The 17,936-nt window shown below is 37.9% G+C and overlaps 1 protein-coding gene across 2 annotated transcripts in view; it reads right to left on the bottom strand.

Annotated features, from left to right (window-relative positions):
• IDE (insulin degrading enzyme) overlaps positions 1–17,936 on the bottom strand; it is a 112,531-nt gene that overhangs the window by 42,970 nt on the left and 51,625 nt on the right. For both annotated transcript variants that reach the window (XM_030335608.2, XM_030335609.1), the window contains exons 5-8: positions 8,770–8,892; positions 2,623–2,735; positions 1,574–1,736; positions 332–424 (exon numbers count right to left, since the gene is read on the bottom strand). In XM_030335608.2, the coding sequence (XP_030191468.1) occupies positions 332–424; positions 1,574–1,736; positions 2,623–2,735; positions 8,770–8,892 (492 nt within the window). The remainder of the gene's footprint in view (positions 1–331; positions 425–1,573; positions 1,737–2,622; positions 2,736–8,769; positions 8,893–17,936) is intronic.

Here is a 17,936-nt window from a genome sequence, read left to right as displayed (position 1 = left end):
CTCACTTCCCTGAGACTGATTTTAGGGTGCCAGACACATGGCCCTTCAGACTCCAGGGTATATGACAGAAGGAACTTTGGGGAAGTTAATGAGCCAATGAAAAGCCAAGTACACATTTCACAAGTGCAACATAATGATCAGTTGTTAAGGAGGAAAAATCATCCATGAAATGAAGGCCAAGTTGCACATGAAAAATACAAAGGATGAATTGCATGAATTAAAGGTTCCATGGTTTTACAACATAAAACAGATCCACAGCATACAGAAGTTAAAAAATATATATATAATAAGAAGTCAATTTTCATTCAAAATCAAAAAGGTCAATACTTACATAATCCTTCCTCAGTCAAGTCCACATTAATGATAAAAAACATAAAACCTCGGGCTCCTTCCTTTTGCCCACCAACAAGAGTATTTACCCAGCCTGTAACATTCAAAGGAAATCAAAACAGGATTGTATGTGTGGGTTCTTTTAAGGCAAAGAATGTTATTTTTAGTCTATACTATATGTCTGCAAGATATCAGAATGGACCACTTACAGAAAAGATCAGAAAAACTTACTTTAGAAAACCCGTTTCAGGCACTGTAAAGACTCAAGGGATTTTTTGGGTTGGGAGCTTTCCTCAGGACTCTTCAAATCAGTTCTCCAGGCAAGAGTAGACTATTGTGCTTAAGTGTTATGTAAAATCAGAGCCTGAGTTGAGAGGGGTCTTGGAAATCATCTAATGACTAAATTTCAGTACACCCTCTGGTGTGATGGATAAGAGCAGACAAGCAAATAATGTGTACTGTCACTTCACATAGATGGTAAAGAATATCCAAACTGAGCTTTTACTTTTTAACCTCTCTGTTCTTTAAAACATGTACCACAATATCTTTTCAAATATCTAACTTTCACTGCTCAATACTGAAGGGTAAAACAAATTCAGCGGGGGGGAAAAAAACCCAGGAGTGCCTGGGTGGCTCTGTCGGTTAAGCATCTGACTCCTGATTTCGGCTCAGGTGATGATCTCACGGTGCTGAGATTGAGCCCAGCATTGGACTCTGCACTGGCACGGAATCTGCTTAAGATTCCCCCTCTCCTAGGGGCGGCTGGGTGGCTCAGTCGGTTGAGCGTCCGACTTCGGCTCAGGTCATGATCTCACAGCTCGTGAGTTCGAGCCCCGCATCAGGCTCTGACAGCTCGGAGCCTGGAGCCTGCTTCAGATTCTGTGCCTCCCTCTCTCTCTGCCCCAACCCACTTGCATTCTGTCTCTGTCTCTCTCAAAAATAAATAAACATTAAAAAATTATAAAAAAAAAAAAAAAAAAAAAAAGATTCCCGCTCTCCTTCTCTCTCTGCCCCACCTCCACTTGCGTGCATGCACACACGTGTGCTCTGTCAAAACTAAAAATAAGTTAAAAAATAAAAATAAAAGCAAAAAAACAAAAGCACACTAACAACCACCATCTCACTCTCCCATAAACCCAAAACAGTCTCATCCAAAAACGTTCTTTCACACAAAAATATTTAGGAGAAAATGAGAGCCATAGTAAAAAGATGTGGAGCAGTACACCAGTGGCCAAAGACTTACCCTTTGATTTAAGTTCTGATAACAGACTTCCAGGACCTTCATGCCCAATGAGATGACCAAGATAATGGCCAGGATTTGACTTGTAGTATTTCTGAAGGTCAGGTATGGGAAATGTCACATAAAGATTCCTAATATCCTTAATGGGTACTATTTTGTAAAGTTGCTAGAAAAAAAAGACCACAAAAGATTAGCTATACACAACTCCCACTGAATAAAATATTTACAAACTATAAGAATACAGATTTTCATGGAAGAATCCCAAATCCAAAAGAGAATCAATTGCCAGAGTAAACTGTATTGACCACAAAGAAATAAATGGCCTGGGCCCCTTCTTCTTCTTCTTTTTTTAATATAAATTTTAATTTTTAAAATTTATTTATTTATTTTGAGAGAGAGAGAGGAGGAGAGACAGAGGGGAAGAGAGAGACTCCCACATAGGCTCCGCGCTGTCAGTGAAGAGCTTGATGTAGGGCTCGAACTCACAAACCATGAGATCATGACCTGAGACAAAACCAAGAGTCGGATGCTTAATGACTGAGCCACCCAGGCGCCCCTGGCCTAGGTTCCTTCTAAGTGGAATTTCATTACAGTTGGTGTGCAGCCCATGTCCAGTCCCCTACACCACGCAGCTCAATATGCTTGCCTTCTGACCGTGGATAACAGTTTCTACAGTTTGTCAAAGCTATAACTACCAAAATTATTTTTAGCATGCAAAGATCAGATATATATTGGTATCTTTTTGGTGATTCATATCCCTGTAAATGTGAAATTGATTTGATTATCCAAACAGATGTTAAATAAACTATATAAATAAAATTTTCAAAATTATTCATCTACTGTTTGGTAAACTAGGCATATATTATGTCCATAAAGTAAAACTATATATATATATATGTATATATATATATCAGAAATACATTAATTTATATATATATATATATCAGAATATATATACTCTCTATATATATATCAGAATATATATATTCTATATATATATCACAAATACATTCTGATACATTCATATATATATCAGAAATACATTCACTTACTTTAAGATGTTCTTCTTGGAAAGGGTGTTCAGGAAATTCTGGCAATGGGACATTTTTGTTCTCTACTTCAGAAAATAACTTTACCACCAGATTAGTCAGGTCGTCTAAAGATTCTATAAGAAAACAGACAATGAAAATAGAACTTCAATTAATCATAACTTGACAGGTAGTATTTAAAACCTTAAGATCATATATACATACATAAAATCACTACATCAAAATACTTTAAACTTACACAATGTTATACGTCAATTACATCTCAATGAACCTGGGGGGAGAAACAGAACAAAACCCTAAGACCTCCTGAAAAATCTTTAGGACTATTAAGAAGAAAACCTACATTTTTTTTTAAAACTGCATCTGATAGGGCGCCTGGGTGGCGCAGTCGGTTAAGCGTCCGACTTCAGCCAGGTCACGATCTCGCGGTCCGTGAGTTCGAGCCCCACGTCAGGCTCTGGGCTGATGGCTCAGAGCCTGGAGCCTGTTTCCGATTCTGTGTCTCCCTCTCTCTCTGCCCCTCCCCCGTTCATGCTCTGTCTCTCTCTGTCCCAAAAATAAATAAACGTTGAAAAAAAAAAATAAAAAATAAATAAAAATTAAAAAAAAAAAACTGCATCTGATAAAGCACTCTGTTAAATCTTGCCAGAGCCTATATAACTTCTAAAGCTAAGTAATATGGATAATATCTCACACATGTCTAATAGCTCTTTACAGTTTAAAAAAACTTCACAAATGTTATCTTGCAATAAATTTAAAACAAGTATTAAAAACGATAATAATTGGTTACATTTGGAAAACTATTTGATCTACAATTGCCAAAAGGCACATACTAAACCATCAGCTGATAAGATTATAACATTTACTTCATAAATAGACACAATCTAAGCCCATTGTTAACAGTCAAATGTAAGTGATTTTGTGGGGAAAGAGTATAAAATGGTGAAAAGAATCCTGGGTGGGGAGATTAGAGGACTTGGATCCTGACCCCAGCTTCACCAACCATGTCAACGAACTACTCGGACAAACTGGTTAACTATTTCAGGTTCTGTAAAATGAGAACACTGGGTAAGAGGATCACAAGTCTCTTCCAAGGTCTAACATTACATGATTCTGTATCATAATGTGCCAAATTCACTCAAACACTTGCTAACTGTCGGTAAAATTCCATGGCTACTTAAGTTATTCTTTATCAGCTACCTATATTCTTTTATAAAGAGTCATGACTGAAAGGCTTATAAAGCTGTATGTATAATATGTTCACTGCAGCACTGTTTATAACGAAAACTGGAAATGACCTAAACATCCCTGAGCATGTGAATGTTATGACATGTCTATACATTAGAATTTTATGGGATCATTAATAAGAGAGAGAAGTCTATGCACTCATATGAAAATATCTCAAATCTCTATTAAGTGAAAACTGCAGGCAATCTCGTTTTTTTTTTTTTTTTTAAGATTTTATCTTTAAGTAATCTCTATACCCAACGTGGGGCTCAAGCTCACAACCCTGAGATCAAGAGTCACATGCTCTACCAACTGAGTGATCCAGGCGGCCCTCAGTTATTTTTTTAACAGGCACATATATATGTAAGTATCTTAAAATTCCACTTTTGAAAGTATAACAAGAAATGACTTAAGGTGAGATCTTTGAGGAGAGGATATTGTCATCACAGGACGGGAGGGAAAAAAAACCCTGATTTCCATTTTATACCCATGTGGGATAAAATTTTTCCCCTGTACACTTATTTCTATTATTCAGAAAATTAAAGGGCACCTGACTGGCTCAGTCCATTGAATAAGAGGCTCTTGATCTCAGGGTTGTGAGTTTGAGCCCCACGTTGGCTATAAAGATAAAATCTTAAAAAAAAAAAAATCAAAACGTGAAAAAAGGTTATCTTTTTATAAACAAGATAACCAACTACTCACCTTGATTCTGTCTCCTCAAGAACAGGTTATTTATAAATGGTATAAACATTCATCACTTGTTACTGTCAGGAAGCATTTGGATCAAGTAAGAAATTTCCCTTGATATTCTATGACCCATTTTGAACTTTTTCCATGAACTCTTTAGAGAGCACTTAACCACTATTTGAGATTTGCCTTTCTATACTACAAAATTCTCTTTGAAACTTATGAATGCGGGCATTTGCACTTTATTTATAAAATGTACATATTTTTGCTTTAAAATTTTTGACATGTATGCAGGACCTCGAAATGTCCAGAGCCAAATAAAAGGCAGACCAGTGGCTGCTTGTTACTTGACATGTGAAGTCAAGAATGGAATGCATATATTTAGGGCAAGAGATCTAAGAGATCTCTTTATCCACAGATGGAACATGGGACTTGAAACACGGTAGGCAGTAAGCAAAGGTTTATCAACCTGAAGTGCTGAGAACAGCAAGGCCCTTTACAACAAGGTCCTACCAGGTGTGCCCTTGAAGTATTTCTACCCTAAAAGCATAAGTTCACAATGTAGCTTTATAAAGGTAAAGCAGCCATACAATACTGCAGTCTGTCTTCTCCACTAAGCAGTGAGCTACCAGACAGGGAACAGAGTCCCTTTTGTCTTTACATCATGGGGACTTGGCAATCCCAGTGTTTGTTCTTGATAGTTACCTATTTGCCAAGTTTCCAGGTAATTAGTGCTGCCACAACTAGAGGGATGGTCCCATGGGAGAACAGAGAAAAACTTTTTTGTCCCTTTGTGACAGAGATCCTTCCACATGGTTACTCTTTCTCTCCCCTCATCCTAGAAGAAGGAGCGGATTTTCTATTAATCCTCTGAGAGATCCTGTTTCCTCCTCAAACCTTTTACACTGCAAGGACACTTCTCCCAGGGCCCCTGATCAAGTCCACTGAACTGAGCACAAGTCAGTCACTCTAGGAGAGTGATGTGTGTGCAATCGAGGAACTGAAATGTCTGTTTCTCTTAGACACTCTCACTAAACAGAGAACACTGAAGGCAGGCTTCCCGCCTGATTCATCTGTTGTCATTATTACTTGTCCAATTAAGTGCTTACTGAATCAAGTGCTTTTTGTCTCAATACAACATAGACAAAAATACTCCCAGGACTAGGCTCTAAATACCAAGTGATATTTAACACTCTAGACCTAGTTACCGTTAGCAAGCACACAGAATTATAGATATACTTTTTTTTTTAATTGGCTTTACTTCTTGGACCCATTTTATATCTTGGTTCTTATTACCAACTTAAAGTGTATTTGGTTGTTTATTTCCTACCTACAAAAAGTCACATTTGCCAAAAGTAGAAAACTTACCACAAATACAAAAAGAAGAAAACAAAAGTCGCTCATGATCTCATGATTATGGGAAACTAAAATTAGCTACCATTTATGGAGCATTTGCTGTGCCAAGCATTATGCTAAACACATTTTCTGCATTATCTTGATTAAACCTCACAACAGGTATGAGGTAGCACAACTCCATTTTAAAAAAGCAAAAACTAAAGGTCGGAGATCTGAGGTAACTTTGTTAGCTCACAGCCACATGGCTAAGTAGGTGGTATATCTGGAATCAAACCCAAGTTGTCAGAGTCTAGAGTGTCAGTTCTAAACTGCGATATCACATTAAATTTCTAGTATATGTTTTTCTATTTTGTCTTATGTATATACCACATATGTCTATTAAAAATAATTTTTTATAAATCCCCAAATGGGATCATACAGCACATAGTTTTTATATAGTGTTTTCGTTTTCTACTGGACATACATATTTACCATGTGCATATGATGTGTCAAACACTAACTCAGGCACTGGTGGCAAAGAGTGAACAAAACAGTTTCTATTCTCAAGTAAATTACTTTCTAGTGCGGTGGGCAATGAAAATGAATAGTATTTCAGGTGGTAATAAATGTTGTAAAGAAAAATAAAGCAGGTAGGAGAAGAGAAAGTGGGAAAAGAGATGCTATTTTCTATAAGATGACCTATTACATAGCTATAACATCATTATTTAACCTATCTTCAATTAATGAACAATCAGATTGTTTCTAACTTTTTGCTAATAAACACTATACTGACAGAAACATTCTAGTGCATCACCTTTTTGGACAACTCTAGTTATTTCCTCAGATTGCATTTCTAGAAGTAAAAATTAACTTTTTAAGGATGATGCATCTTGTTAAACTGTCCTCCAGAAAGTCTAGAGGAACTGCATAAATTGTATACACTACCACCAATACAAAAGGGCACTGCTCCTCCATAATGAGTATTACTTGAAAACAAAAACAAAATTATGGTAATTTAACAGAAAGAAACACTTTATTATCTTTAGTTAATCTGCATTAAAGTTTTTTTAATGTTTATTTATTTTTGAGAGAGAGGGAGACAGAGTGTGAATGGGGGAGTGTCAGAGAGAGAGGGAGACACAGAATTCAAGGCAGTCTCCAGGCTCAGCTGTCAGCACTGAGCTTTACGCAAGGCTCAAACTCACAAACTGTGAGATCATAACCTGAGCTGAAGTCAGATGCTCAACCGAATGAGCCACCCAGGCACCCCTAGTTAATCTGCATTTAAAAAGTCAAATCTTTGGGGTGCCTGAGTGACTCAGTCAGTTAAGCGTCCAACTTTAGCTCAGGTCATGATCTCGCAGTTTGTGAGTTCGAGCCCGCATTGGACTCTGTGCTGACAGCTCAGAGTCTAAAACCTGCTTTGGATTCTGTATATCCCTCTCTCTCTGCCCCTCCCCACTCATGTTCTGTCTTTCTCTCTCTCATTCAAAAATAAATAAAAACATAAAAATATTAAAAAAAAAGTCAAACCTTTATATGGACGCAGCCCAAGTGTCCATCGACAGATGAACAGATAAAGAAAATACAGTACAAATATACAACGGATTACTCAGCCATAAAAGAGAGTGAAATCTTGCAATTTGCAACATGGGTTGAGCTAGAGAGTATTATGCTAAGTGAAATAAGTCAGAGAAAGACAAATGCCGTATGATTTCACTCATATGTAGAATTTAAGAAATAAAACAAACAAGCAAAGGGGGGAGAAAAAGGTAGAGAGAGAGACACAAATCAAGAAAAAGACTTTTAACTATAGAGACCACACTGATGGAGCTAGGGAGGTGGGGGGTGGGGTGAGAAATGGGTGAAACAGGTGATAGGGATGAAGGAGTGTACTTTTGTTGTGATGAACACCATGTGATATATGGAACTGTTAAGTCACTGTATTGTACACCTGAAATTAATATAATACTATATATTAACCAACTGGAATTAAAATAAAAACTTAAAAAAAAAAAAACTTTAGGGGTGCCCAGGTGGCTCAGTCGGTTAAGCGTCCAACTTCGGTTCGGTCACGATCTCACAGTTCGTGGGTTCGAGCCCCACGTTGGGCTCTATGCCCATGGCTCAGAGCCTGGAGCCTGTTTCAGATTCTGTGTCTCCCTCTCTCTCTGCCCCTCCCGTTCATGCTCTCTGTCTCAAAAATAAATAAACATTAAGAAAAATTTTTTAATAAGTAAATAACTTTAAAAAATAAAATTAAAAAATAATTAAGTAAATATAAAGTCAAACCTTTGTTGTACATATTTCAAATTGTTTTCCCAGTGTACCATCATCTGCCTCTTTTTTTTCCCATCTGGCTTTTAATCTCGTTTCTAGTTTTCTGAATTGTTATAAGATCAAATCTGTTCATCTTTTCCTTTATACTACCTTTCTTTGCTTTTATATGTGATTTATATTTCCCTCAGGTCTCCATTTTAAATCATCTGTACTTCTTCTTAGAATATAGAGTTAAAAACAAAATTCCTCTCCACATATTCTCCAAGAAGGAGATCATTTTCTAAAGCCTCTCAGGAGATAAAAGGCCGTATCTTATACCCTTTCAAAGTAGATTCTGTTTTTTTTTAACGTTTATTTATTTTCGAGACAGAGACACAGCATGAACGGGGGAGGGGCAGAGAGAGAGGGAGACACAGAATCGGAAGCAGGCTCCAGGCTCTGAGCCATCAGCCCAGAGCCCGACGCGGGGCTCGAACTCGCGGACCGCAAGATCGTGCGTGACCTGAGCTGAAGTCGGACGCTTAACCGACTGAGCCACCCAGGTGCCCCCAAAGTATATTCTTATATACAAATGGAAAACTTAGATTATCCAATTCTATGAAAAATTTCAAGGATTCTTACCTCGACCTAACACACAAATTGCCATCAAGTTTGATGAATAATAAGTAGAATGGAATTTCAGTAGTTCTTGCCTTACATCAATGCCTTCTTGGTTTGGTCTAGTCTCCAAAGTATATTTGTTTCCTGAAAAGGAAGAAAAACATTTCTTAGAAAAAGAAAAATATATGGACTTTAAAGTTATATTACTCACATTGCTGTAAAGTAAACTTAAAAAACAAGAGTTCAGGGGCGCCTGGGTGGCGCAGTCGGTTAAGCGTCCGACTTCAGCCAGGTCACGATCTCGCGGTCCGTGAGTTTGAGCCCCGCGTCGGGCTCTGGGCTGATAGCTCAGAGCCTGGAGCCTGTTTCGATTCTGTGTCTCCCTCTCTCTCTGCCCCTCCCCCGTTCATGCTCTGTCTCTCTCTGTCCCAAAAATAAATAAACGTTGAAAAAAAAATTTTTTTTTTAATAAAAAAAATTAAAAAAAAATAAAAAACAAGAGTTCAAACTAACAGACATAATGATTAGTTAATATGCCTGAAAGTAAGCTGGATAAACAGGATAGAATAGTACAAATTAGTAACATTTTAAACTATAGAGAGTTTTCCCTCAGGAACTTAAAGTGCTTTATGAAAATTATACACCTTAAAATCCCTATGAGATAGCAGATATTATGAGCACTCATAAGACAAAATGAGATCTACATGGCCTCCATTCACACTTACTTTAATTTTCAATTCCCTATGTACTCCATAATTAATTGAAGAGAGTCCTTGAGGGATCTTTTCGGAACTTACCAAGTTACTTGTGGAAAGAAATGTACTATTCTTGGCTGAAGCATTAAATTTGTGATGCGAATTCTCATGGATTTGATCTAGACTGGTAAAAATAGGATGCAATGCTATTTTTGTAAGTCTCAAGCAATGTATATAGTGTACCACTATGAGATCTCATGAAATTTAATAACTCAATTAGGGTGAAGCATGCAAGTCAAAAGCAAATGGTCACAATCTGTAAGCACTACCTTTCTAACAAAAATCTTGCAATTCAGGGACAGAGAGACAGAATTCCAATGACTGCTGTCTCCCCCAAAATGGCACCTTGACTAGAAATATCCTCAAATCCTAAAATACCCTAAAAATCCTAAATAGCTTTTATTTATTTTCATCTGCAGAGATGAAACTATGGCAGAACACATTCTTTATATGTCCCCTCCCCCCAACTGGGTCATTAGAATGGCTGCTGAATTGGCATCTGAAGAGTCCCTCTCCTCCTGAATCTGGGTATCTAGAGAGAGCCACCAGATGGCGTTCCTAAATCCATTGTTTAGCACTGTACAGCTGCATAGTCCTGAGCCAAGATTCATGCCTGAATGCTTGAATCAACAGATCTAGTGGAGAGTGTGTGCAAACAACAGCCTAGCAAGAGCTCATTAACCTTTTTCTAGTCACAAAAGGATCAGATATGCTCATATTCACTAGCAGTAGCTTGCTAGTCAAGTTTTCAGGTTCTTAACAAATCCTCTCAAGTTCACACTAAAGATGTGTTCTACTTGGGGTCCTGAGATATCCCTTCACTTTACCTGAGGGATTCAGGTGTTTTTAAAAGTATTCAAAGAAAAAGCACTTTTTCCTGGGTAATGGTTTGAAGTTCTCTCATATTAAGATAAAACTAGATGGTGCCTTTCTTTTATACTAAGATTCCAACAGCCTCAATTCCAGAGGGACTGACTACTCCATACAGCTTCTTTAGTCATTTACTCTGCCAAGCTCAGATTCCTACAATATGTGAACTAAGAATGACAAACTGAGAGACTCAAATCTGGAGAAATTTAGTTTTATTTTAACAGGCTATAAATGTGATAGTGTGAGACCAAAACCAGATTTTTGTCTAAATGTGATCTGATTTGCCTATTCACAATCAGGTCAATATTCTGGGTTAAAAAAACAAAACAAAACAAAAAACCCTCAAATCAAAGCTTATGAAGACCAAGATCATGGCCCCATTTAGAACTGAAAAGTTCCTTCAGGTTGACCAGCTCTAACACATTCTGCTTGGATTTTAATGTACCTGAATATCCTACCATTCTAGTTCCTATCCTTTATCTTTAGACCCACTTTAAAAATAGAGGTAAAGTAGGAACATACCCCAAACATAATAAAACACAGATCATGGCAAAACACTGGCAATGCTATATTAAAACGAGCCAAAGAACCACGACAGAATACTAGACAGCAAAGAGAATGAACAATCTACTGTTTATACACAACAGTATGGATTAAGTTCACAACCTTAAGGTTGAATGAAAGAAGCCAGACACAAAGAGGATACACTTTTTCATTTCATTTATACAAAGCAAAAAAACAGACAAAACTAATCTGGGTTATGAGAAGCCAGACAGAGGTTACCCTTAAGAGATGGACAGTGACTACAAAGAGGCAGAAAGACGGCCAGTGAGGTGCAGTTAATGTTCTGTTTCTTCACTGCCTGCTGGTTCCATATTGTGCTCAGTTTTTGAAAATTCAAGGGTTCATACATAAGTAATAGCAGTACATTAACTGATTCTTCAAATAGCAGCAAAGGTAAAAACAGCAATAATTTATCAGAACCACACACACTTTCCTGCAAATTTACTTCAACAAAAGGTTAAAAGAAAAAAAAAGAGCCAAAGAAGCCATTATCAACAACAGTCTAGCTCACCTGAGGTCCAAAATCTTAATGATACAGGATCTCTGACCAAACTGCTAAACAGAAGCTCAATCACATTTGCTCAATCTATTTGCTATAAAGAGATACCATTCTATGAATCTACATACTCATTTCTTTGCTGCCTACACGTTTTCAGTTTTTCTAATATGTGATGACAGTAGGAAATTATGGTCCGTTTGGGAACACAGCCCAGATGGCTGTTTCATATCCTTAGAGGTACCTGAATTAGAAACAGGAAGAGGTTCTCCACTATGACTCTCTTGGGATCAGGATAATCAGCTCTCAATCCATTGACAGAGAAACATGGATACCAGGTACACATGAGCCAACCAAAAAATTTTCTTAATAATTTTTAAGAATAAATACATACATACAAAGCATTTTATTTGGCAAGTGGCTGAAGAAGATGTCAAAGATTCAAAGCATAAGAAAGAACTGACTGGCATACCATCACTGGCTTGAAGAGAGAGGGGACTACATAGCAGGGAATGCAGGTGATATTTAGGAGCTTGGAGCAGCTGAGCATGGAAATGGTGATCTCAGTCTTATGGCCAAAAGGAACTGAATTTTGCCAATGGTTAAGAATGATGTTGAAAGATGTTTTTCCCCAGAGCCTTCAGAAGGAAACTTTATGTGGTCAGTATCTTGGTTACATCCTTGTGATGCCCTGAGCAGGGAATCCCATGCCATGTCAGACTTCTGACCTACAAAACTGTGAGCTAATAAATGGGCGCTGTTTAAACACACACACACACACCTCAAAAACAAATGGGCCAAAGACTCCATCTTGCTATTAAGTTTATTAACCCTTTTATAACAAATCCTTTAAAAGAGTTAACTAAAAACAGGAAGGCTAGCTGGTAGAATTTCTCAAGAAATAGACGACGAAATGACAGGAAAAGCAGGGCATAATGTACAGAACTTCGGAATCAGTCCTTGAATCACCAGGTGAACTCTGTCGGTGTTGGGGCCATGACCCTTAGGTAGGGAGGAACAGGCACTGGCTTTGGTGTTCACAGAGCTCTCATCTAATCCAGCTTCAGCCATCTTCTGGTTGCATGACCTTAAACAAGTCACTTTACTTCTCTTAGGTTCAGTATCAATTCTGACATTGGTAGGTTTACACCAAATTAGAAAAAAAAAAAAAAATGCATGTAGACAAGCTTAAGAGTAATATTTCACATTCAATAAATAGCAAAAATATGAAAGCCTGATGACGTCAAGTGCTGTTTAGGGATGTGGAGAAATGAGAACTCAGCCACTACAAGAGAAAGTGTATTTTAAATCAACCACTATAAGCAACAACTTGACAATATTTATTGAATGTGAAGATGTACATATCCTACTACACAGTAATTCCACTGCTGGACACGTGTACCCTAAAGAACTGTGTGCAAGGACATATGTACAAGAATGCTTATAGCAGCACTATTCCATTAACAGGAAGATAGATAAAAGAGTGATATATTCAGTGAATTTTTCAAATAGCAGCAATAAAAATTTAAAAACTTAACCAGGGGCGCCTGGGTGGCGCAGTCGGTTAAGCGTCCGACTTCAGCCAGGTCACGATCTCACGGTCCATGAGTTCGAGCCCCGCGTCAGGCTCTGGGCTGATGGCTCAGAGCCTGGAGCCTGTTTCCGATTCTGTGTCTCCCTCTCTCTGCTCCTCCCCCGTTCATGCTCTGTCTCTCTCTGTCCCAAAAATAAATAAACTTTGAAAAAAAAAATTAAAAAAAAAAACTTAACCAGAGGCACATTCACCACTATGGAGAACTCTTACAAATATAATGGTGAATGAAAAAATACAAGTGGCAGAGATTACTCACAATAAAATGCCATTTTTGTAAAACTAAAAACTATACAACATATTGCTTAGAGATAAATACATGACTAGAGATATTAAACAAACAAACAAACAAACATGGTAATAGTAGTCACCAAACAAACTTAAGACAATAGTTACCTCCCAGAAGCAGGGGGGGAAATGCAAATGAAGGGCACATCACATGCCCAAACTGTATTTGTAACACTCTGCGTCTTTAAGCAGTATGTAGGAATGATCTGGTAAATGGTTTTGAACCTACCTCTTTTATGACAGTTAATGAATCTGTAAAAAGTTTAAAGTACTTAATACTTCATGTATAACAAAATAAACACACAATAAACAACAGCTACTGCTGTTATGATGTGAATTGTAGGAGAGACTCCTGGCTTCTGAGAATATCACAGAAATGGTGGCACCGAAGTAGAGAAGAAAGCTCAGTAAATGGTCTAGATAACTTTCTTCTACCTAAGAATCCATGGTGGAGAACACTGTGAATATGGCTGGGAAAACAAATACCAGTTCAGTCTCTAGACACATACTGTCCTAATTTAGCGCTAACTCAGCTAGGTCATTTGTATCAAACTGAAATGCTGCTACCAAAATCCTGAATCTTACCTTTCTGGCTCTGTTACCATTACAGTGAGCTCCAGCAGTGGACTGAGGATATCAGGGTTGCTGACTGGAACCCTTCTACTCTGGGCCTGCTGGAGAGAGCACTGGCTTGGCAGCTGGAAGATTCAGGGTTTCTTGTCCTGACTCCATCACATATCAATTAAACAACCTTGGAAAAGTCTCCCAACATCTCCAAGGGGTCATTTATTTGGTTGGCAAAATAGGGCCAACATGGATACAGGCCCAGTTGTTAAGAGCTAGGGCTCAACACCCCCCACCCCCCCCCCACCGCCCCCTGCATTTCCTAGCTGTGAGATACAGGCAAGTTTCTCAACCTTGCTAGGCCCCAGTTTCCTTATTTGTAACATAGAATAATAAAAGCACCAACCTCAGAGGATTGCTAGGAGGATTATTTGAATAATAAAGGCTCAGCATAGTGCCTGTCAGACAATAATTATTTAATATTAACTTGGGTTGTTATGAAGCTTATGAAAAGTGATAATGAATATGAAAAAGGTTTTGTAAATTATAAAGCGCAGTAAATGCTAGCCTACATTTTCATTGCAACAACTACTTTAAATACTATTAAAAAGAAAAAAGCTTACAAACTCAGTACTAATGTATACAAATGCCAAATTTCAAGAAAAAGAATTTATTTTCCTGGAAAATTCTGAAGCCAAGCATATATATCTTATCATGTACGAAAGACTGAGTTTGAAGTTTTAGAAATCTGTTTTAGAAACTAGAGCCGTCTTGGAGCGCCTGGGTGGCTCAGTCAGTTGAGCGTCTGACTTCAGCTCAGGTCATGATCTCACAGCTCATCAGTTCTAGCCCCGTGTCGGGCTCTGTGCTGACAGCTCAGACCCTGGATCCTGCTTCAGATCTGTGTCTCCCTTTCTCTCTGCCCCTAACCCACTCACGTTCTGTCTCTGTCTCTCTCAAAGTAAATAAACATTAAAAAAAAATTTTAAGTAGAAACTAGAGCCATCTCCAACTGTATGTGTGATAAGGCTCTCATGGAAGGTCAACTTGCTAGTTAAAACCATGAAAATCTTAAGTGTTTTCTGAAAACCCAAGATTCTAAAAGTCATGTTAATATATCTATAGCTAATTACTTGGAAGTACAGTTGACCCTTGAACATGGGTTTGAATTCATGGGTCCACTCACCTGTGGATTTTTTCCAATAAATACAGTACTTGTATAAATAAATACAATTCAATAAATACTATAAATGTATTTTCTCTTATGATTTTAACATTTTCTTTTCTCTAGCTTACTTTATTGTAAGAATACAGTATACAATACATAAAACATACAAAATGTGGGTTGTTTACATTATTGGTAAGGCTTCTGGTCAACATAAGCTATTAGTAGTCAAGTTTTGGGGGGATTCAAAAATTATAAATGGGGGGGCGCCTGGCTGGCTCAGTCATGGGAGTGTGTAATTCTTGATCTCAGGGTCATGAGTTTGAGTCCTATGTTGGGTGTACAGATTACTTAAAAATAAACTTAGAGAAAAAAAGTTACACATGGATTTTCAGCTATGGGAAGAGTCAGCACTCTTAACTCCCACACTATTCAAGGGTCAATTGTATTATACATTTTTTTAAAAAAAAAAAAGCTCTTTCTTGGGGCTCCTGGTTGGCTTAGTCAGTTAAGTGTCTGACTCTTGATTTCTGCTCAAGTCATGATCTCAAGTTCGTGAGATGGAGCCCCACACTATCAGCACAAGCCTGCTTGGGATTCTCTGTCTCTGTCTCTCTCTTTCTCTCTCTCTCAATAAGTAAAAATAAATAAATAAAAATTAGGGACACCTGGGTGACTCCATCGGTTGCGTGTCTGACTTTGGCTCAGGTCATGATCTCGCAGTTTGTGGATTCAAGCCCCACACTGGGCTCTGCACTTAGAGCTCAGAGTCTGGAGCCTGCTTCGGATTCTGTCTCCCTCTCTCTATTCCCTATCCCCCAACTCACACACTGTCTTTCTCTCTCCCAAAAATAAACAAACACAAAAAAATTAAAAATAAACAAAAATTAAAAAGCTCTTTGTTCCTGCTAAGGCATTCTTCTAAAAATCCTGGAAGGGACTAAAGCCTTTTGAGACATACAAATTTTCCCATAAAATTCTAAAGGGCAATTCTCCTGCACCTGGGTTAGGACATGCAAGGATAAGATGTAAGTTATGAGATGGGACTAGAAATGAAAACCTCATAAATGCCTTAATAAAGCACCTGTATACTTGGTTAATCCAGTTCTAGGTTTCTGTAAATTTCTAATTTTCCATAGACACATACGCTAGCAAGGAAAAAAAAAGACAATAACAATGAAAAACAGTATCCGTGGAAAAACTTAGGGAATATTAAATGAGTAAGTGGGCTGAAACAATTCAAATATTTGTATAACCAAACAAATGAGTCATCATTCAAGGATGCTAGGGAACCAATTCATTATTTTGAAAACTGTAAATGAAGGGAACGAATCAAGCATTTGTCTTGCTTTTCCTATAACAACTGTACCACTGGGTGGTCAAATAGTAGGAGAAATAACAGAATTAGAATTAGGGAAGTGACGCACTGAGGATGAATGGTTGCAACACTAGACATTATATGACCCTGACAGAAGACCACATCACCACCTAGGAAGTCTTGTCCAAAAACCCCATGAATCTGATCAAGCCTCTATACTCACCTGCCAATTTGTGGAAATACAGAGGTCAGAGATAGGAATATGTTAAAATATATTGTTGGGGATGCAAGCAGGAAAATCTAGGCTATGAAAAGCTCTATGCAGCAACCAACCTCATCCTTCAATAAATAAATTCCAGGGTGGGGAGGGGAGGGAGATAAGGATGAACCTATACCTACAGAGTAAAAGATATTTAAGGACCTATCACTCACTAACATTTGAACATTATGTGGACCCTAATCCAAATAAACTTTTAAAATTACAGGTTTTTATGAGACAACTAGAAATATGAAAACTAGATTGGCTATTAGTGATAATATTGTTTTTAAAAGAGTCCTCATCTTTGAGAGGTATATACTGAAATCTTTGTGAGTGAAGGGATATGCTATCTAGGATTTCTTCAAAACAATACAAGGGGGTGAATGGGAATGTGGATCAGTCTGGACGGGCCAGAAGCAGGGCGATGCATACATGAGATTCATTACAGTATTTGCTTATTTTTGTATGTTTTAAATTCTTCATTTAAGAAGGAGGGAGGGGGCACCTGGGTGGCTCAGTCGGTTAAGCGTCCAACTTTGGCTCAGGTCATGACCTCATGGTTTGTGAGTTCAAGCCACAAGTCAGGCTCTGTGCTGACAGCTCAGAGCCTGGAGCCTGCTTCAGATTTTGGGTCTCCCTCTTGCTCTCTGCCCTGCCCCCACTCATGCTCTATCTCTAAAAAATAAACATTAAAAAAAATTTAAAAAAAATAAAAGGAGGGAGACAAAGAGAAGAAGGTAAGGGAGGAAAAGTAAATGATTAACTTTTATCAGGATCTGATTTTGTATCATTACCATCATCTCAAGATCAGGAGTCCTTCAGTTATCTTGTTTGTATTTCCTATTTTTCATTTCCAGTCCATTTTCCTGCTCTGTTCCTTCCTTTTCCTATGCAAAGTGTCCTTTGTTATAACTATTCTAACTTGTTTTCTCCAAAAGACACTGGGCTCACTCCTTGGTCCTTTCTTTTTGTCATAGTTCTGGGGGCCAACCTAACATTATGGTAAAGAACACAAGCTTTGAGTTCAGACTGACGTGATATCAAATCCCCAAACCCACAAAGAAAGTTCCACCACCACCCCACCTCCCTCTCCCTGCATGCCCCTCAAGGCCATTCTCTCTCAGTATTCATTTCGACATCTGTCACAGGGCATGATGAAATTTCAGTACTGTGGTAAACATTAAGTGAAATCATATTAGGTAGAATACCTACTCAGTGTGTGGCATTTAATACTCATACAATAAATATTAGTTCCTTTTCCTCTTAAACGGCTCTTCCTTTCTTCTGCTTAAGAAAATCCTACCTACCCTTCAGAAGA

This window comes from Lynx canadensis, chromosome D2 (assembly GCF_007474595.2).
Source record: "Lynx canadensis isolate LIC74 chromosome D2, mLynCan4.pri.v2, whole genome shotgun sequence".
Classification (NCBI taxonomy): Eukaryota; Metazoa; Chordata; class Mammalia; order Carnivora; family Felidae; genus Lynx; species Lynx canadensis.
Note: the sequence above shows the minus strand (reverse complement) of the source record. Positions and strands in the feature narration are given on the sequence as shown.